The following is a 22292-nucleotide window of genomic DNA, read 5'->3' as shown; positions in this document are numbered from 1 at the left end:
TATTTTGCATTAATAATTTAGCCTATGGATTATTTAGATTCATATTAGTGGGAAATGTAGCCCTGACCCCCTTTTACCAAATATGTTTGGTCTTATTAATGTCCCGTCCGCAGCAAAAAAATTTACATGCAGGTTATGCCGTTATATCGTCCCAACCAATATTAAGACCAAACGTACGCCCTTGCTTGACACACACACAAAAAAATACCACAAGGTCAGGCAGTTCGGGGGCCACCTTGACTCACCCACACATTCCTGACTTCCAAGGAAAGAGCGGACACTCCAGATGTCTAAACTTGAGCGCCAAGTGAAAGTAAATTGCCAGAAAGGCCATTTTTCAGTACCTGTCGTCCCGCTTCGTTGTTCTGCAGGTTCATGAGCGTGCGCGAGTGCTCCGGAGAGCCCCTCGGGAAGTTCTTCTCACGCTCCCGGGCATCTACAAACTCGCGGGCAAAGCGGTAGCCGTAGTGCACGTTGTCGCCGCAGCCGCCCCAAAGCCAGTCCCGAGGCAGGTCGCGGGGCCGTGCCGCCCGGCTGCAGCCGCAGGTGGACAGCTCGCCCTCGCGGCAGGCCCGGCTGATGGCGTTGACTACGCCGGCCGCGCTGACGGCGTACGTGAAGGCAGTTTCTCTGGAACCTGGAAGGACAAACATCTGTTGATGTTTCAGGTTCTTCCAGACCAACCTTTATAGACATTGTTTGTTTGTGCTGTAGCAGTAAAGCCCCCAAGCACTTCCTCATAGCCTCGGCAGAGCATATTAAAGATTCCCAGACCCCACTTTGGAATACACAACACAAGCCTTGCATCAGTGGATTTAATACACAAAGTGCTTTAAAGTTGTGCAAGAGATGGCTACTGGCAAGGCAATAGGTTAAGTCATGTAAAACAATCAATTTGCATGAAAACAAACAAGAGGCTGGTGCTTCTTCTTGTTGAACTTTACACTGCTATTGTCACTTTCTATTTACTAATATGTGCACTAAAGAATATACCGTGTAACATTGACAGATTGCAAATTAATTCACAATGTTTTTTTAAAGCGATTTTAAATACAACCCCTAGCAAATCACCAGTCTCGGACCAGCACTCACTCAGACATTTTATCATGTATAACAAACTCAGATAAAAAGCTTGAAAAAATAATGAATTTGTTGCAGTTGCCAGATCATCCTTGCAGGTCCAAAGTTCCAGCATCATCACCTTGTCCAATGCAGATTCTTGACTCTGTACAAGGTGATGATGCTGGGACTTTGGTTTGGTGCTGTTCCATTGAGATTTACAAAGATGACTGCCTGAAGAAAACATAAAAATTCCCTTAGTCCTTGATGATATGGGGCTGCATGTCAGGCGAAGGCGGATGGAAGGGAGATGGCTGTGGTTAAATCTTCAAGAATTGCACAAGTTTACATTGAAATTTTAGACAGCTTTCTTATCCCTTCAATTGAAAATATGTTTGGGGATAATGAAATCCTTCTCCAAGATTACAATGTATCATGCCACAGAGCTAAAACTGTTAAAGAATTTCTTGGAGAAAGACACATCTAGTCAATGTCATGGCCTGCAAATAGCCCAGATGTCAACCCTATTGAAAACCTGTGGGGGAAATTGGGGGGGGGAATGGTCCACAGCAAGGCTCCGACCTGCAAGGTTGATCTGGCAACTGCAATCACAGAGAGTTGGCACCAAATTGATGAAGAACACTCATCAAGCCCATGCCTCAGAGACTTCAAGCTGTCATAAAAGCCAGACGTGGTGCTACCTAATACTAGAAATGTGTTTTGTTTGTTATTTCTTTGTTTGTTTCTCATGATTCCATATTTTTTCTCTCAGAATGGAGTGATTCCGTATATACTGTATTTCCATTCACTTGCTCTATAAAACTAACATTTACTGACCACCACAATGTTTTTTATTCATTTCTTTTAGTGTTTCTGAATGCTAAGGAGTTGCACTTTTGAACTGATTCATTATTTTTTCAAGCTTTTTATCGGAGTTTGTTCCACATGATAAATTGTCCAAGTGAGTGCTCGTCCCAGACTGGTGATTCCATAGTTTTTGCTTGGGGTTATAATATGACTGGATGTCTTAATGTTAATGTTTATTGTGATCGTTACATTCTAAGTAAAACAAACACAGGTTTGACATACAACCATAGACTTCATTACCTATTGACGTACACTTCGTCATTCTTTGCCTGATCAGAGGGGGCCAAGCTTCATTTAGAATAGTCAGGCAAAGACTGCACATGCTCATGTCTAAGCTGGATTCAAGCTTGAATTTTTGAAGAACTACGAAAGCTGTACTGCATACAAACAGGAAGGATTGTCTCAGGAGTGATTTGTTCGAGGATTCAAGGAAAATATTTTATCTTTAGTACCATGCATGCATTTTGAAACGTTGTGAAAAAGATCAATGGGAGAATGGGAACCGCTCCGGCATTGGCGTCATTTTTCGACATATATACGTAAAATAGAGGTGTAACTGCCAATTTTTTTGCTTTTAACCAAGAATCGAGACTGTTTTATGTTCATATCTATGAAGAATTTGTGGATTTGAGCATTCATTCACAAGAATTTTCGCCAGAAAAGCTCTGTTTATGTCAGGTGGCCGCTCACCTCACTCGCTAACAAGAGTAGCATTGTTCTATGAGATATATACGGAAAATAAACGCTAACTACACGTTTTTTTTTCCTTTTAACCAAGAATCAAGACTGTTTTACGTCCATATCTATGAAGAATTCGGGGATTTGAGCATTTATTCACAAGAATTTTCGCCAGAAAAGCTCTGTTTACGTCAGACGGCCACTAGCCTCATTCGCTAACAGTATATAGTGTGTAATGATAATAAAGGGCTATTGTATTCTATAATAAGTTGTGATTGTTTATAGAATTTATTAATAATCTATTTACATATTATTTATAATTGATTCAGCATGTTTTCCTCAAGTAATAAGTTTTGGATGTTAAATTGAGTGATTTATTAGCTGTTGAAAACTTAAAATTAAGTTGCTATTTTGGTCAAAAACTTACATGTTAAATATTGCTATTTATATTGAAAATATCGGTGATTATCTCTGTATTTGGTGATTTTTGTGCATCTAGTGTTGACTAGACACTAGTAGAATTTTGTAGCCATTTTGAGTTGCGTTATACTTATATAAAAAAAATAATTAATCGGGATTTTATAAGGGAACGACTTTGAATTTTTTGATGCCGCTGCTCATGGGGACTCATATATGGCTAAGGTAGGCTTTGGTTTTGAAAATATTTGAATTTGAAGTTTGTGAAAATAGGCCCCCTACGAATCAGCCCTGTTTCCCGTGTCATGTCAATAGGTTATGAAGTCTATGATAGAACTCAAATGGTTCTTTGGCTTGTATGTATTAGGGCTTCACTTCAGGTTCTCAAACATGTTTCTAGTGTTGTATATAAAGCCCATCACTCATTCTTGTTTTTAAGCAACTCGAGCGTTAAAAAGGATTATCTTGACGCCTTCTTCCACTTGTTGTGCTCCCAAAAAAAGCACTGCAGAATTTCCCTGCGTGAAATTTCAAATTGCGCGCAGTATCTGCAGCGTGCAATCCACACGCACGCAGCAGACATGCAGGTATGCGCGGACGCACCCAACACATATTAATGCGCCAACGTTGCCTGGTGGCTTTATTGCAGCTCCGGATCTGCCGGCTCGGTGTCAGCTCATCAGCGCATTTCAAAAGAGCGTCGCCGAGGACAATGGAGCCACTAACACCTCCGTTTCAAGGTGGACATAGACGGACTGTCAATAGAGACAGCGAGGGGACCGAGACGGCCGTCAGCTTGCACCTCGTCTGCTTGCCTCCGAGCGGATTTGACACGTAGGTGTTGATGAGAGCTTTCCCACATTCCCGCTGGGAATTAGACGCGCGGGGATTGTCGTCCGACATAAAGTCCCACAACATTTTGAGTGCAGGGCAGCCAGCGGACAGCGACGCGCTCGATTGTCTGCTCTTCTGCATTGTTTGCTCAACTTAACAATGGCAACAATTGTTTTGGACACGCTGCCACTAAAAATCACTGGAGCAGCCCCCCCCAAAAAGAAAAAAACAACAACCATAGTGCACTAAAAAAATAAGAAAAAAATAAGGGGAAAATGATTTCACAGCAATAATGTTATTTTTAAAAAGTAATTAGTGAGAACGATGTGGACATCGAAAACCACCAATGCATTGAATGATGTCGTTGAAAACAAAATGACAAGTCACTTGTATGACCGTATGAATGACATCAAGTCAAGGGCGTAGGTTTGCATAGGGACAGTAGGGACATCACACAACCAACTTTTCAGAATGCTCAAATTGTCCCCACCTTGACAACCCTTAAATACCTGCAACATGAAGCAATTATCAGAGAATCCCAAAATTTGAAAAATAAGGTTCTAATGAAACCTTTTTTTTCAAATTTGTAAAAAGAAAGTCAAAATGAATATGTGTAATAAGCGCTCTGATATCTATAATCCTTGCTAAATTCTGTTTGTTTTCTCATGGAACCTGCAGATGCATGTGTTGACTTGCATCCATCAATTTTTTTTCCAAAAAGAATTGTCAAAATTCTAAATTAGTCTCAAAATCATTAAATTTTAGGTTTATCAAATGTGATACGTTTGGCAATAAAGGGTTAAGCAAACTAATATGCATTATATAATTTGTTCAGTTATATAGGTAATTTAGATTGTATTCCCATATGTTGCAAGAAAAGCATTGACTCTACCATTATTAAGCGAATTATTTTCATAACTTATAGTTTCCCTTTTTTTCCCCCTTCAAACACACGTTTGATTGGCTGATGACTTCACCCGCCCCAGTCACACATGCACGCTCATACTTGCACAGCCCCTATGTCGACAACACGCCTCCTCCTCCACCCCTTCGAAGAAGAGGGAAATTATACGTTTTTTTTTGGGCCAGCAGCAGCCACTGTAAGTAATTTCAAAAGACACCAATGTTGCGGGGGTGGGAAACACACCACTACTTTTGCCACTGAAAGTCCGACCTGCGTCAGAATTAGCATCACATTAAACTGTGTGAACTTGCTAACCTGAAAAACCCAAGTAGGAAGCTACTTAGAGAGAATTGTCCTTCTGTTTGTGTTTTCTACTGTTAACGTTAATTAAACTGAAAAAATGTAGCGAACTCTGCTGGAAACTATAGAACCATAAAAACGTGAGCAAGAAGCTGCTTAGAGAGAGAGGGGTACTGGATAAAATCATATACTGCTCACACAACATAATCATAATTAACTATGTACATTAAAAAAAAAAAAAAAAAATCTTGGGATGCTGTGAGCTACCCACACTAGTGTCGTGATCGACATCCACGTAATGAGCACCCCTGATTTAGCCTATCACTTAATTAGGTTCATATTCGTGAGCAATGTAGCCCTGACCCCCGTTCACAGAACCTGTTTGGTCTTATTTGAGCAAAAAATGTACCTGCAGATTATGCTGTTACACCGTCCCTACCAATGTTGAGACCAAACCTACGCCTTTGAAACAAGTGCATATATGCAAGTTTATTAAACCTTCGATCACAAAATGGACAAAGTGCTTGACACTGTATGTCAACAACATGGATAAGAGAACAAAGATGTACTGATAAGTTATATAAAGTAACGAAATCGGTTTAATTTAAGGACAATGTTGTGACCATTTTGCATCCAAGCAGTGTATGCTACCTGTATAAAACTATTGCAGGTCTCAATCCGGATACCTCATGATGCCTCTTTTAGATGTGCAATCTTCAAATTAAGAAAGATATGGCGGAAAACACTCTGGTGACTTGATGTTCCGCTCTGAGACCCCCAATTTGGCCAAATTTAAAAATTGTCCAATGTGCACGTGTGATACATCATTGGAAAGCTTAAAATCTCAATTTTCTGGGGGAAGAAAAAATTTTGAACAGGAGGGCATTAAAAAAAAAAATCAAACAGTAAAACCCTAACTGGAGGTGAGAGCATGAGAGAGCAGAGTTAAAGACGCCACGATTTTAACAAGATATTACTGTATACTTATATTGTTTCGATCCAAAAACTCCATGTAGCATGTATCACTGAGTTTCAAGACACAGATCTGAATGGCCACAGCCGGATTTATGGGAGATTTTATGGGTGAAATATAATACAACAAGAGTCGCGATGCAGAAATAGCAGACATCAAGGAATGGTCGACATGTTGTGTTTCAAATATTTACCCTTACAAGTGTTTTTTTCCCCCAATTTTTCTTTGTTTGGATCGATTATTTATCATCCAACATATCGGGGAAAATGCGACAGTAACAAAAAAAAAAATAAAAAATTAAGCGATAGTTATGAAGTAGATATCTGTGACTTATTTACAGACACCATTTTTTTCATTGTGACGTAATTTGTTTAAAAGTTTAAAATATGTGTGTGAATAATTTTTTAATTAAAATTATGTCTGTAAACAGGGGTTTCCAGGGTAAAACGGACAAATTAAAAATAGTTCGGGGGCTTAATGCGCCATGAGTCTGCTATGGCAGCATATAGACATATTGTTCTATCAAACACAACAATTCTTTTGGCTTAAAATACAGCAGTTTATTTTAGGGCTGCAGCTATCGATTATTTCAGTAGTCGATTAATCGACGAACTAGTTAGTTCGAATAATCGAGTAATCGGATCAGGAACATAAAAAATTAAAATACCTGAGCCAAGCCTCAAACGGTATAAAATATATATAGCGGAAAACACTAAGGTGACTTGAAGTTCCGCTCTGAGACCCCCAATTTGGCCAAATTTCAAAATTGTCCTATATGCATGTGTGATGCATCATTGGAAAGCTTAAAATCTCAATTTTCTGGGGGAAGAAAAATTTTGAACAGGAGGGCTTTTTAAAAAAAACAAAAAAAAAAAACATTTTTAAACAGCATGCGAGAGCAGAATTAAAGACGCCACAATTTTAACGAGATATTATCGCCTACTTACCTTGTTTCGATCCAAAAACTCCATGTAACATGTATCACCAAGTGTCAAGAAACAGCTGTGAATGGCCACAGCTGGATTTTATGGGTGAAACATGGTGATTTAACAAGGGTCGCGATGCAGAAATCGCAAACAACAAGGTGTGGTTGAGATTTTCTCTTTCATATAGTTACCCCTTTAAACATTATTTTTCAATTTTTCTTTGTTTGGATCGCTTATTTATCATCTAACATATCGGGGAAAATGTGACAGTAACAAAAAAAACACATTTAAATTATAGGTATGAGGTAAATATCAGTGAATTTTTTACAGACGGCAAATTTTTCATTGTGACGTAATTTGTTAAAAAGTTTAAAATATGCGAGTGAATAATTTTTTAAAGTCGTTTTTCTTTCTTTTAAACTAAATATTAGACATCAGTTAATGATTCTAAGCTAAAAATGACAGAAATTTTGAATTATAAATATAATTACTTATCTTCTTTTTATGGCTAGGTTGAAACGAAAGCGGTTGCGCGACGTCTGTAAACGGGGGTTTTCAGGTAAAATGGACAAATTAAAAATAGTTTGGAGGCTTAGTGCGCCATGAATCTGTAATGGCAACTTATAGACATATTGTTTAATCAAACACGACAGTTCTTTTGGCTTAAAATACAGCAGTTTCTTTTAAAGAGGGGTGCAAGAGCAGAAACTGCTTTTTCAGTCTTGTCTGTGTTTTCCGTCATATATAAATGAGGATCTATGTAAAACAAAAGAACAATTGGCTAACTTACATAGCAAAAGTCCGCTAGCTTAAATGCTGTAAAATGCTAACTTTTTTTTTTTTTTTTTTTACAATGCTCTTAACAAATGGTTTGGACACATATTCCCACAAAAACTTGCTAAATATACCTTTAAACTAAACTATGACTGCATAAAAATAAACTTTAGCTCAAACAAAAACTTAGCTTATGTTGGTCTTAACAGGGAGCCGCTGGATTAAGCCATGTGAAATGAGGCAGACTAGAGGGCAGTGTATCCACCCAAATTAAGAAAGCTAAATGCACACACTTTCAAAACAAACCATTGCAACGCCACTTTAATTAAACGAATACTCCAAGCAGCAACATTTCATTCGAATCTTTTTTCTAATCGAATACTCGAGTTAATCGATTCATCGTTGCAGCACTAGTTTATTTTTAAGAGGGGTGCAAGAGCAAGAGAAATTGTAAAAATCCCAAATTTACCGATTTGCATGACACGTCCAAAGACGGACGTGTTGTCCACCGTGCTGCAGTTCCACCTCCTCTGTCTGAACTGGTATTGGCACTCCTTGATGCCCGTTTTGGCTCCGTCCCCGATGTACATCATGTGATCCTGGTAGAGCTGGCACAGCTTCCTCTGACCCTGGGAGAAACAACCCCCCAAAAAAATCAACCAATCGCTCTAGGAACCCGTAAAGTGCGACAAATGTGTAAAAGTTACTTGGGAGAGACCGGACAGCTGACTGCAAAGCGGCTGAGCTCCGATGATGTACATCTCCGGCCTCTGAATGGGGGTCAACGCCATTGACCTGCATCATAATGCATCATTTGGAACTTTGTGCTTGGAACAGGTCAACATGCTTTTTAACGCCTTTTCCACTTGCATGCATGAAAGAAATGACCATGGTGGCGTACAGGTGAACTTAACCTGCACATTCCACCCTGAGGACAACATGGACTACATTTGCTTTGTAAGTCAAGAACAAGTGTGGACAATTGAGGGGCCAATAGGGGCCGAGCAGCAGCCCCCTAGCTCGGGCCATTTGGGGCTCCCCGAGGGTAAATATTGTGACAGAGCCATCACATTTGTTCTGACCAAAAGCCCCCCACCCCTCCTGAAAACACACACAAACAGACATGACGTGTATTAATCACATTTTGTCATGAAATGCGTGCGTAAAGCGGAATAAATGTGCGTAAAAGTCGTGCGTCATAGTCTAATCCTTACATGACAAGACCTGTTTTTACTCATCGAACACGATTTATTGGAGCTGTAAAAGTGCAATAAAAGCCATACAAAAGACTTACTCACCACCACGAGTTGGCGTCCACCAGCGATAACTGCGAGGTTCCGCTGAGGAGCGCGACCAGCCCCACCAACAAGTGCCGGACTCCACCGCCCTGTCGTCTCCACGCCGGCCTGGTGTCCATGGTTCGCCGCCCGGTGCCGGGGAAAGTGCTCCGCTGTTGAGACATGTGCACGGTTGTGATTCGGCTGCTTGGAAAGTAGTCCAACAAGCCCGATAAGTCAAGGGCAACCCTGCAGGCTTAAGATAGAAGCATCGAGGAGTAGAGGGTAAGGTTCGACACTGGTGCTTCCAGAGAAATGCGGTTAAAAGTCCATTTAGTTCCTGCGTAAAAGCGCGTTGGTTTCTCCCAAAATTCACCAAAATCATTAAGTGCGATGTTGTTGTTTTGATTGGGGATTAAAAAACGATCATTGGCCAATGAAGCGACAGCTCCTGTCCCTGTGCGGCCACTTCACGTCGACTCTCCCGAACCCTGCACTCTCTCACCCCCTCTTCACCTCTGAACTAACCCCCTCCCAGCCCTCCCTTTGCAATCCTCCCCTCCCTGTTTTACGACCAGGCCAGATTGAATGCAAAGTGGAACGCACGTTTGAATATTCCAAGCTGTTTTACCCTTGCAATTTGACTCTGTTTTTAACTCATTGACACAAGGACGTAGGTTTGGTCTCGATATTGGTAAGGACGATGTAACAGCACAATCTGCATGTACACTTTTTGCTGGGGACGGGACATTAAAAAGACCAAACAGACTAGGTGAACGGCGGTCAGGGCTACATTTCTCTCCAATAAGAACCTAATTAATTGATAGACTAAATGATGAATGCAAAATAAATCTGTATTGACTAAGGCTGTCAAACGATTAAAATTTTTAATTGAGTTAATTACAGCTTAAAAATTAATTAATCGTAATTAATCGCAATTAATCACAATTCAAACCATCTATAAAATATGCCATATTTTTCTGTAAATTATTGTTGGAATGGAAAGATAAGACACAAGATGGATATATACATTTAACATACGGTACATAAGGACTGTATTTGTTTATTATAACAATAAATCAACAAGATGGCATTAACATTATTAACATTCTGTTAAAGCGATCCATGGATAGAAAGACTCGTAGTCCTTAAAAGATAAATGTTAGTACAAGTTATAGAAATTTTATATTAAAACATGCCTGGAACACCAGACTCACTGCTGTTGCAGCTATTGAGTCTGGTCACCATTCAGCAGATACAATTTCCAGGGCTGAGCAATCCACAGCAAACAGACAGCGGAGTGGACCAATCAGCGACGGGCAGACGTGACGTTAGTAAAGTGACGAGGGCAGGAGGAGGGACTTGCGCGCGGAAGTAAACATACGAGGTGAGCGGAGTTCAACATGGCTAGCGCGAGACAGACTGTTGTCAATGACTCGTGTCGATGTAAAAATGTCGATTTGAAACTGATTTTACCGTGGATTGGAACATATTCGCGGCTCTCCTGTTCACCATCTGTGTTGTTGTGGAGACGACTTCCAACGCGCAAGAGTGACGTTGCTCGTTAAGAACACGTCACGCAAATAAACGAATGTGATTTGTCAATTGATTTTGTACCTGCTCGAGAGGCCGTTAATGAGCTGGGTCCCAGACTTTTCTCTCAGTGTTTGAAAAATACAGGGAGAACAGTCTGGCCGTGCCAGGCAATATTAAAACCCCTCTTAATGTTTTCGTTTTAATAAAATTTGTAAACTTTTCAATCAAAAAAATAAACTAGTAGCCCGCCATTGTTGATGTCAATAATTACTTACACAATGCTCATTGGTGCTGAAGCCTATAAAATCAGTCGCACCCAAGCGCCAGCAGAGGGCGGCAAAACTCCATAAAACACAATTAACAAGTGGGCATTTCACTGTACTGTCATTTAAATCTGTCTGAGCGGGGCATGTGCGTTAATTGCGTCAAATATTTTAACGTGATTAATTAAAAAAATTAATTACTGCCCGTTAACGTGATAATTTTGACAGCCCTAGTATTGACTTATATCAACTTTCCCACTGCAGATTTACAGCGTAACATCTTAATCCGATCGTTTTTCCTAAATCTATTCGACTAATTTTCTGCATCTTGTTTTGAATTTTAAAGTACATGTGACACGAAAAAGCATGTTTACTTCATAATACACACAGTATTTTATGCTCCTGAATGATATGGACCGCTTGGATGTGTGTGGAAGCGATCGCTATATTTATTTAGTTTTTATAATTCTAATTCACATAATAATGCTATTTAAGACTTTTTTTCTCCTGTCGTATGCTCTTTAAAGGCTAGTGAACAGATTAACGTGTCAGATTCTTCCACTTACTTTTAGTAAATCACACCATTTGTTCTTATTAAGCCCAAAAACCTAAAAGTCGGTAATTTTTCACCTAAATCAAGAACAAAAATGCTTACAAACAATGTTTTGAACAACATATATTCTTGAGTTAAGAACATTTCTGACAAGTTTTTTTTTTTTTAAAGATTAAATATAGAAGCTTTTTTGCTTAAAACAATTCTAATAAGCTTATTTTCAGCTAGCTTTTTTTCTAATTTCAAGAAATCTGAGTAAAATTTACTTTAAGCATGACTGGCAGATAATTTCACTTATTTCTAGATTTACACTGAAAACAAGGGAATTTAAGTTTGTCTTTTTTTCAGTTTTAGGGAGATGGGTTTTTGCAGTTCATATGTATAGGTTCAGGTGATACACCGTTCAATTCAAACCTTTGTTTTCAAAAATTACTAAAGAAACATTTTGAAAACTTTAATTTTTATTATTTCAACTTTTGTTAGCAAATTTGAATTCTAATATTTGAACACAAATTTGTTCATACATAGAAAGCATTTGTTCTTATTAAACCCATACATCTAAAAGTCGGACAATTTTCCCCCTAAATGCAGAAAAAAAATTCTTTCAAATAACATTTTGAACAATATTATTGAATTAATAACAAAACAAGCTTTTTTGTAAATATATACTAACTTTTTGCTTAAAATAGGTCGGTTAAGAAAAATAGCTAGCTGTAAATAAGCTTATTTCAAGAAATCTAAGTGAGTAAAATTTATGAAACGCACTGGCAGATCATTTCACTTGTTTCTAGTAGAAAACAACAGTGAAAACAAGGAAATTTAACTAGTTTTAAGGAGGTGTGTTTATGCAGTGCATATGTGTTGGTTCAGGTGATACACCGTTCAATTCAAACCTTTGTTTTCAAAAAATACTAAAGAAACATTTTGAAAACCTACAGAATACATGTCTGGATTTTATTAGCAAATTTAAATTGCAATATTTGAACATAACTTAAAATACATTTCAATACAATCACAATTTAATTAATGCTAACAGTAGAAAACACCTACAGGAGGATATTTCAAACCAGCTTCCCACTCAATTTAGGGAAATTCACACAGATTAATGTTATGCTAGCTCTGATCGGTCGGACTTTCAGTAGCAAAATTAGTGGTGTGTTCCCCACCTCCACAACATAGACATCTTTTTGCATTACTTACAGTGGCTGCTGGAAGTGGGAAAAAAATTCTAATATTCCTCGTCTTCGAAGGGGGCGGAGGTGGTGGCATGTTGTCCAACTCCGAGCAAAAAGTATGGAATCACCGGTCTCGGACAAGCACTCACTCAGACATTTTATCATGTAGAACAAACTCAGATAAAAAGCTAAAAAAAAAAAAAAATTGTTCAAAAGTGCAACTCTTTAGCATTCAGAAACACTAAAAGAAATGAATAAAAAACATTGTAGTGGTCAGTGAATGTTAATTTTAATGAGCAAGTGCAAGGAAATATATATGGAATCACTCCACTCTGAGGGGAAAAAAATGGAATCATGAGAAACAAACAAAGAAATAACAATAAAAACACATCTCTAGTATTTAGTAGCGCCACCTCAGGCTTTTATGACAGTTTGCAGTCTCTGAGGCATGGACTTGAGTATTCTTCATCAATTTGGTGCAAACTCTCTTTTATTGCAGTTGCCAGATCATCCTTGCAGGTCGGAGCCTTGCTGTGGACCATTTTTTTCTCCTCCAATTTCCACCACAGGTTATCAATAGGGTTGAGATCTGGGCTATTTGCAGGCCGTGATATTGACTGGATGAGTCTTTCTCCAGGGAATGCTGTAACAGTTTTAGCTCTGTGGCATGATGCGTTGTCATCTTGGAAAATTACATATTTTCAATTGAAGGGATAAGAAAGCGGTCTAAAATTTCAATGTAAACTTGTGCATTTATTGAAGGTTTAACCACAGCCAGTGCTTTTGCCTGACATGCAGTCCCATATCATCAAGGACTGATTGATTTTTTATGTCTTCTTCAGGCAGTCAGCTTTATAAATCTTACTGGAACAGCACCAAACAAAAATTCCAGCATCATCAACTTGGCCAATGCAGATTAATGACTCATCACTGAAAAAAAGTTTTATCCAGTCATTCACAGTCCATGATTGCCTCTCCTAAGCCCATTGCAGTCTTGTTCTTTTCTGTTTATGAGTCAATGATGGTTTCCTTTTAGCTTTCCTGTATGAAAATCCCATTTCCTTTAGGCGATTTAGCAGTTATGTCACATACCTTGACTCTAGCTTCCTCCCATTTCTTCTTCATTTGGCTTGTTGTACGTCTTCTGTTTTCAAGACACATGCCCTCTAGTTGTTTGTCATGACATTTGGATGTCTTCCTCGGTCTATCTGCATTTATTGAAGATTTAACCACAACCATCTCCTGACATGAAGCCTCATATCATCAAGGACTGAGGGAATTTTGATGTCTTTTTCAGGCAGTCATCTTTGTAAATCTCACTGGAACAGCACCAAACTAAAGTTCCAGCATCATCACCTTGTCAAGAGTCAATAGTACTAAATACTAGAGATGTGTTTTGATTTTCATTTCTTTGTTTCTCATGATTCCATATAGTTTTGCTCAGAATGGAGTGATTCCATATATATTTCCCTGCATTTGCTCTATAAAATTAACATTTTCTGACCACCACACTGTTTTTTTTTTAATTCATTTCTTTCAGTGTTTCTGAATGTTAATTCATTATTTTCTTCAGGCTTTATATTGAGTTTGTTCTAAATGATAAAATGTCTGAGTGTGCTCTTCCGACACTGGTTATTCCATACTTTTTGCTAGGAGTTGTATTTGGCAAATAAGTATTTAGTCCACCACCAATTGTGCAAGTTCTCCTACTTGAAAAGATTAGAGAGGCCTGCAATTGTCAGCATGGGTTAACCTCAACCATGAGAGACAGAATGTGGGGGAAAAAACAGATAATCACATTGTTTGATTTTTAAAGAATTTATTTCCAAATTACAGTGGAAAATAAGTATTTGGTCACCTAGAAACAAGCAAGATTTCTGGCTGTCAAAGAGGTCTAACGAGGCTCCACTCATTACCTTTATTAATGGCACCTGTTTGAACTCATTATCGGTATAAAAGACACCTGTCCACAACATCAGTCAGTCAAACTCCAAACTCCACTATGGCCAAGACCAAAGAGCTGTCGAAGGACACCAGAGACAAAATTGTAGACCTGCACCAGGCTGGAAAGACAATCTGAAATAGGCAAAACGCTTGGTGTAAAGAAATCAACTGTGGCCAGTGAACTGAACTGAAGCCAGTACACGTCCAGGCCCGCCTGCGGTTCACTAGAGAGCATTTGGATGATCCAGAAGAGGACTGGGAGAATGTGTTATGGTCAGATGAAACCAAAATAGAACATTTTTATGCAGCAACAAAGGTTCTCGTGTTTGGAGGAGAAAGAATACTGAATTGCATCTGAAGAACACCATACCCACTGTGAAGCATGGGGGTGGAAACATCATGCTTTGGGGCTGTTTTTCTGCAAAGGGACCAGGACGACTGATCTGTGTAAAGGAAAGAATGAATGGGGCCATGTATCGAGAGATTTTGAGTGAAAATCTCTCGATACATGGTCCATCAGCAAGTGCATTGAATATGAGAGGTGACTGGGTCTTTCAGCATGACAACGATACCAAACACACAGCCAGGGCAACAAAGGAGTGGCTTCGTAAGAAGCCTTTCAAGGTCCTGGAGTGGCCTAGCCAGTCGAAAGCCATTGAAAATCTGTGGAGGGAGTTGAAAGTCCTTGTTTCCGAATGACAGCCCCAAAACATCACTGCTCTAGAGGAGATCTGCCTGGAGGAATGGGCCAAAATACCAGCAACAGTGTGTGAAAAGCTTGTGAAGAGTTACAGAAAACGGTTGGCCTCCGTTGTTGCCAACAAAGGATATATAACAAAGTATTTAGATGAACTTTTGGTATTGACCAAATACTTAATTTCCACCATAATTTGCAAATAAATTCTTTAAAAATCAAACAATGTGATTTTCTGTCCCCCCCCACACACACACATTCTGTCTCTCATGGTTGAGTTTTACCCATGTTGACAGCAGGGCCGGCCCAGCCTATACGCAGACAATGCGGCTGCTTAGGGCCCCTGACCACTAGGGGGGCCAGATAGGGGGCAATCTGGCAATTGTTTAATTTATATTCTATTTTGTTTACTACAGTTTGCTTTATTTGACTTTTGTGAGTTTTGATACTTAATTACAAGCATAAAAATAAAAGTTCTTCCTTAACTTCTTTCTTTCCTCTTTTAGAAAAAGGTTTGGCATTATCTACTGTAAGTACTGACAATCATTTGGGGTGAGAAGTTTGAAGAATGCAGTGCAACAAAGTCTGATTAATATATAAAATATGGGCATATAGGTTGGATTGCATGTATGGGTTTCACAGTAGACTGACAAAATGATGGGCAAAAAATTTGGGGCCCTTGGCATTATTTTGCTTAGGGCCCCCAAATGGCCGGGGCCGGCCCTGGTTGACAGTTACAGGCCCCTATAATATTTTCAAGAGGGAGAACTTGCACAATTAGTGGCTGACTAAATACTTATTTGCCCCACTGTATTTGTCATGATTATTCACTATCATTTCGCATCAGGCAGAGTTCTAATAGTTGACCTGTAATGCTGCCTTATAACCAAAAGACGGCGCAGTCGAGCCATGCTGCCAGCCAGTGACTGGAGAGCGGGGACTCGAGCGCAACTTCGGCCATGCTCGACAAATATAAAAAAATAAAAACAGTAGGAGTAAGAGGGGGGATGAGAGATGCCAAGCGAGTGCAAGAAAGGACTGGTCCCCGGAGGTTATGAGCAATAGCCATGCAACAGGGAGCAATGCTGCTCTGTGGATGAAACAGCAGCACTGTGTTGACGAGGAGCTGCAAAACGCTCCTAATAGTTATATCCACTCTGAGTCCGGTCTCACCTTTACAGAGCCATCTGGTCACCTAGTAAACATCCTCCCAGAAGCAACTACTATAAAATGAGTAATGGCTAATGAAGGAAGAACGGGTTGTAAAGGCAATGTTTTTCTTTACAGGCCATGTCTTTACTTGGACTTGGGAACCGACGACCCCTCCCTCTGAGGAGGTGAAAGGTCAGAGGGTGTTGTAAAGCGGTGACCCTGGATATGTTCGGGGATTTGGGGTCTTTTCGGAATAGTGTTACAAAACATTGGAGACCGCAAACAAATACCATTGGTGTCGAAGCAGAGCAATGAATAATTGATCGCAATAGCAAGGCAATATAACAGTGATAATGTGCATGTATTCCTTATTCTCAGCACAGAATGACAGTCGCAGACCTGTGCCGTCACCTATTTTATTTATTTATTTTTTTGTAGGGCCAATTGCGGCTTTGTCTATGCTTATTCAAGATTTTGTGTGTGTGCTATTTTCCTCTTGTTGACACAACCTTGAAACCAGTGGAATCTGTACACCTATAAGTAGCAGCTTCTTTGATAGAAAATTGATGGATGGATAATTCAAGCCTGACTTTCGTATTTGGCAGCTTTGAACGCACGCACAGAAAGGCGGCCTTGGGCTTTGTGTTTTCTTTCCGCGTGCGTCCGCTTCATCACGCATGCTCCCCTCCCTCCTCCCTTCTTCCCTCCGTCCATCTCCTCTCCTTCATCCATCCTTCCTTCTGTCAGCTGGCAGAGGATGAGTCATGCCTCTCGCTCGGAGGCTCAAACTCGCTCCCTCTCTAAATATATCTTGCTCTTCACTTCTCTCCGCACCTCCTTTTCTCGGCATCTTCATCGCACGTCTCTCTCTCTTTTGCCATCTGTTTCTTTTTTCTCCTGCTACCAAGCGATCTTTCGCTCACCTTCATTTTTTGTAAGTGTTCAATAACAACAGTCTGAAAGTGAGACTGACATTTCCATTCCTTCTATCGCTCACAAACCTCGTACAGTCCACATGTGCGAGCTGTGCTTCACGCCTCCTTTCTGACTGTGGGAAAAATATAAAACAAGACCACCCGCTTGTCCCACACACACAAAAAAAAGCAGACTGATGTTTTAACTCATTTGCTGCCATTGCTGGAGATAAATGTCCAACCCATTTGAACTGGTAGTCCTCCTAGGACAATTGGAATTGAACTATCACCATGAATGGCCGTAAATGACTCAAGCAATTTCTGAACAAAAACAGTGGAGCAACTAATGTAGACAGACAATCTAACGATCCTGTATATATATTTTTTATTCATAGTATTTTTTTCTTCGTTTAAATCTGCTTGACTGTGTTTTATTCAAGTGTGTTATGCTTAGGGCGTGAATTAACAATTCTATTTGTAATCGAATAATCGGACGATTAAACGACTAATCGATTAATCGGATAAATGTCACCTTTTTCAATTACCTGCACAATTTAACTTGACGTTGTTTTAGGCATGTTGTAAGTAACCCTAATGAAAATCATTTCAATGAATTTGTGTATTTAGGAAGTGTACAGTGGTATGATAAATATCTGAACCTTTTGGAATTTGTCACATTTCTGCATAAAATCACCATAAAATGAGATCAGATCTTTGTCAAAATCACACAGATGAAAAAAACAGTCTGTGCTTTAACTAAAAGCACCCAAATAGTTATAGGTTTTCCTATTTTAAAGAGGATGGCATGCAAACAATGACAGAAGGGGAAAAAAGTGAACCCCCTGCCTAAAGAGACTTAAAGAGCAATTGAAACCAATTTTTACCAAAGTCAGGTTTGTGCCCAATCACTGATGAGTGGTTTAAAGCTTCCCTGCCCTCTAAAAAACACACACCTGGTAAGAAACGTCTTGCATTGTCTGATTTGCATCACGGATTGGTCAAAAGAGCTGTCTGAAGACCTGTGATCAAGGATTGTTGATTTGTATAACGCTGGGAAAGGATACCAAACCATCTCTAAAAGTCTGGATGTTCATCAATTGACAGTCAGAGAAGTCTACAAATGGAGAGAGTTCGGCAGTGTTGCTCCTCTCCCAAGGAGTGGCCGTCCACCAAAGATGACGACAAGAGTTCAGCGCAGAATACTCAGAGAGGTAAAAAAAGAACCCTAGAGTGTCTGCTAAAGACTTACAGAAATCACCGGCACAGTCCGATATCTCTATGCATACATCAACTATTTGTAAAACTATGGCCAAGAATGGTGTTCATGGGAGGACTCCACGGAGGAAGCCACTGTTGTCTAAAAAAACATTGTTGCTTGTTTAATGTTCACAAAAAGGAACTTGGACACTCCACAGAAGTTTGGGCAAAATATTTTGTGGACTGATGACACCAAAGTTGAATTGTTTGGGAATAACACACAGCGTCATGTGTGGAGGAAAAATTGAACAGCTCACCAACATCAACAACTCATCCCCACTGTGAAGTATGGTGGAGGGAGCATCATGATTTGGGGCTGTTTTGCTACCTCAGGGCCTGGACAATGTGCAATCAATAATAGAAGAATGAATTCAAAAGTTTATTAGGATGTTTTGCAGGAAAACCTGAGGCCGTCTGTCAGAAAGTTGAAGCTAAAAAGAGGATGGATGCTGCAACAAGACAATGATCCAAAATCAACTTCAGAATGGTTTCAGAAGAACAAACAACACGTTCTGGAGTGGCCAAGTCAAAGTACAGACTTGAACCCCATTGAGATGCTGTGGCATGATCAAAAGACAGAGATTCATGCCAGACATTCCAGAAATCTGAATGAACTACAGCAGTTTTGTAGAGAAGAATGGGCCAAGATTAGTCCTGATCAATGTGCCAGACTGATCTGCAGCTACAGCAAGCGTCTGGTTGAAGTTATTGCTGCCAAAGGCTAGGACTAAAAAATATTGTGATGGTTCACTTACTTATTCCCCCCCCCCCCCCCCCCTTCTGTCATTGTTTGCATACTATACTCATTAGAATATACCAATAGAAGAGAGCACATCAGCCCTGTGCTCCAGGCCCTTCACTGGCTTCCAGTCGAGTTTAGAATTAAATTTAAAATCCTCCTTCTTACATTTAGGACCATTAATGGGTTGGGGCCATCTTATCTCTCCGATGCTCTGGTTCCATACCGCCCCAACAGAACACTCCGCTCTCAGAATGCAGGTCTACTGGTAGTTCCCAGGGTTTCTAAAAGTACTGTCGGAGCTAGAGCCTTTAGCCACCAAGCCCCTATTTTATGGAATCAGCTTCCAGCTAATATAAAAGAAGCCGAGACAGTCTGCACATCTAAGATTAGATTGAAAACGTTCCTATTCAACAAAGCTTATGGTCAGGCTAGTTGAAGTCAGAGTAGACTCAAAGTTTAGTCTAAGCTGCACTAGAAGCTATAAAGCTGGGGGAAGTACAGACACTGAGTTCTATCTCCTTTTTCTCACATTACCTACCACTTATCTTACTTTATTTCTATTTTCCAATGTTAATATCTAGTTGTCTAGTCTCTTCATCACTAGTCACCAGGTGTCCCCTTTCCCACCTCCCCACTTGGGAGGGGCTATTTTTCAGCTGCAGCCTCCTGACTTTCCGGACCCCACGCTGGATGGACGTCCTCGTTGCGACCCCCGTCTCATCTGGCTAGATGGACCGCTTCTTGTTCCTCTACTCCACTGCATCTTTACAGACTGTAACTTAACCTGCTAATTCCTATTAGCAGTCCTGGGGCTTCCTGTCTGTCCGTCCTGGGAGTGGATCTCTCCTGACTGTGGTACTCCCCAAGGTTTCTCATTTTTCTCCCGAAGACGCTGGAGTTTTTGGAGTTTTTCCTTGCCGACATGGAGGGTCTAAGGATGGGGGAAACCCAGGACTTGAATTTATTTATTCATCTTTGTTGCTTCATTTGCTGTTTCTGATTGTGTATCATACTGCCTCTGGAAAGCCCTTTGAGACAATGTTGTTGTGATCTAAGGCTATACAAATAAAATTGAATTGAATTGAATTGAATTAAAACATGAAAACCTATAAATGTTTGGTTGGTTTTCGTTAAAGCAGACACTGTTTTTTCATTTGTGTGATTTTGACAAAGAACCGATCACATTTGATGGGGATTTTATGCAGAAATGTGAGAAATTCCAAAGGTAAAATACTTTTTCATACCACGGTACACAGTGGTACCTCTATATACAAAGTGAATCCGTTCCAGGGCCTTGTTTGTAATTAGAAATGGTCATATGTCGATAGGGCTTTTCCCATAAGAATACATTTATAATTCCATTAATTCGTTCCACAGCCCGAAAACCTACACTAAATCCTTAATGAACGCTGCTAGTACCATTGCAAATAGCAATTATACAGAGCAAAACAAATAAATTAGAAAAATTGGAATAATAGTATAATAATGGCAATAATAATAATACCTGTAATAATGTAACTAATTGGGTTCTAATGTGGCGGATGTGTTTTGCATAGTGTACCTGAACACACCTTGTGGCTGACTTGACAGAGAGAGGACTTTTTACTTTCACTTTTCATGTTCAGTTGCGGCGGACAATAGGCATGTTGTGTTGCACAAGTTCTGAAATAAATGAATAAAAACCTGCGAAGCTGACGATTTTTTGGCCATTTTACCACAATAATATTTGTCACTTTAACTTATAAAGACTGGCGAACTGAGGTCGGAGGAGGACCGTTGAGATTGTTGACATTCTACGGCCGTATTGTCGAGCCGGTTCACAGACGTGCATACCACGCTCATTTCCACCTTTTTCCTAACATTCTTGATTTCTCTCAAGAAAATCCGCCATGCATCCGTCTTGCGGGAAAACAATAAAACCTTGACGCTAAGGGTGTAACGGTACACAAAAATCTCAGTTCGGTACGTACCTCATTTTTGAGGTCACGGTTCGGTTCATTTTCGGTACAGTAAGAAAACAAAATGCACTTTTGTGCTTTCAACAATAGGAACAGTGGCCTATACAAAGCTAGAATTCTGCTCAAAAAGTAGTGGGTATTTAAAGATAATAATCCAACAACAATTTGAAAGAAAGAAGAAAAAAGTCCTGTGCTAAAGAGAAAGGCAATCACAATGACAAAGATTTTAACATGTATTTTACAGATGAAATGCCTCAATGAATCTTTTTTTTTTTTCTTATGAACGGTTTTCAAAAGCTTTATTGGTGGATTTTCCCAAGTTAAAGCGCCACACAGAAATTAATAAATTTTAATTGTGTAAGCAGGATCTGTGTATTATTCTTAATATTTAATTACAGGTGTTTTAGCTCATTTCAATTTATTTTATTTAAATGGGCTATTATTTATTTTATTATGTGTTTGTATTTTACAAATGTGATGTAGTATCCATTTATGTTGTATATTTTATGTTGTATAACTTTAGTTCCTATGGGAATATTAGCTCCTACTTGTTTTGTTGTGGTAGGAGGGTTTTGTATTGAACACAGGGCCGTGTTGGTTATTATCATAGCAGAGGAGACGGCAGTAAATCAACAAAGACAAGTCAACTGTGCCCCGATCTACCACTCAAGAGATCTGATGGACTCAAAAAGTGGGTTACGATTGCATATTAGTTTGAAAATCGACCAGATCCAACATATTCTTACACGAGTGACTTCCGGTCTGCCCGATCGTAGCTAGCTAGCAGTATTGATGCAGGAGGGTTGCGTCTCGCGTCAAATAATAAACTCTGCCGTTCTTTTTGCGTGAATCGCGTTGGGCCGCTTCTGGGACGCATCTAACACGCGGCCGCACTGCGACTGGTGTGCATTGGCTGATTGACTTTAACGCCCGCGTTTCACTGCGTTCTCGCAGCGGCCACGTTGTCGCGCCGTTGACGTTTCTTACTGTCCTATCGTGTTGGTCCTCATTATAGTGGAGAAGACGGAGTAAATATAATCTACACAAAGAAACTGTAACCCGATCGACTCACAGCCTCGAAAAGTAAAGGTTACA

At 39.8% G+C, this 22292-nt stretch overlaps 1 protein-coding gene across 2 annotated transcripts in view; it reads right to left on the bottom strand.

The window, feature by feature from the left end:
* Positions 1-22292, bottom strand: part of wnt5b (wingless-type MMTV integration site family, member 5b) — a 104525-nt gene that overhangs the window by 13962 nt on the left and 68271 nt on the right. Inside the window, exons 2-5 of one of the 2 annotated variants that reach the window (XM_057855372.1) lie at positions 9031-9182; positions 8440-8527; positions 8202-8361; positions 345-637 (exon numbers count right to left, since the gene is read on the bottom strand). In XM_057855372.1, the coding sequence (XP_057711355.1) occupies positions 345-637; positions 8202-8361; positions 8440-8527; positions 9031-9149 (660 nt within the window). In that variant the 5' untranslated portion in view covers positions 9150-9182. Of the gene's footprint in view, positions 1-344; positions 638-8201; positions 8362-8439; positions 8528-9030; positions 9195-22292 lie in introns of those variants that run through there. The other variant, XM_057855371.1, reaches the window with a different exon arrangement.

The sequence above is a fragment of the Corythoichthys intestinalis genome, chromosome 13 (assembly GCF_030265065.1).
Source record: "Corythoichthys intestinalis isolate RoL2023-P3 chromosome 13, ASM3026506v1, whole genome shotgun sequence".
Lineage (NCBI taxonomy): Eukaryota > Metazoa > Chordata > Actinopteri > Syngnathiformes > Syngnathidae > Corythoichthys > Corythoichthys intestinalis.
This window is presented reverse-complemented; position numbering and strand designations above follow the sequence as displayed.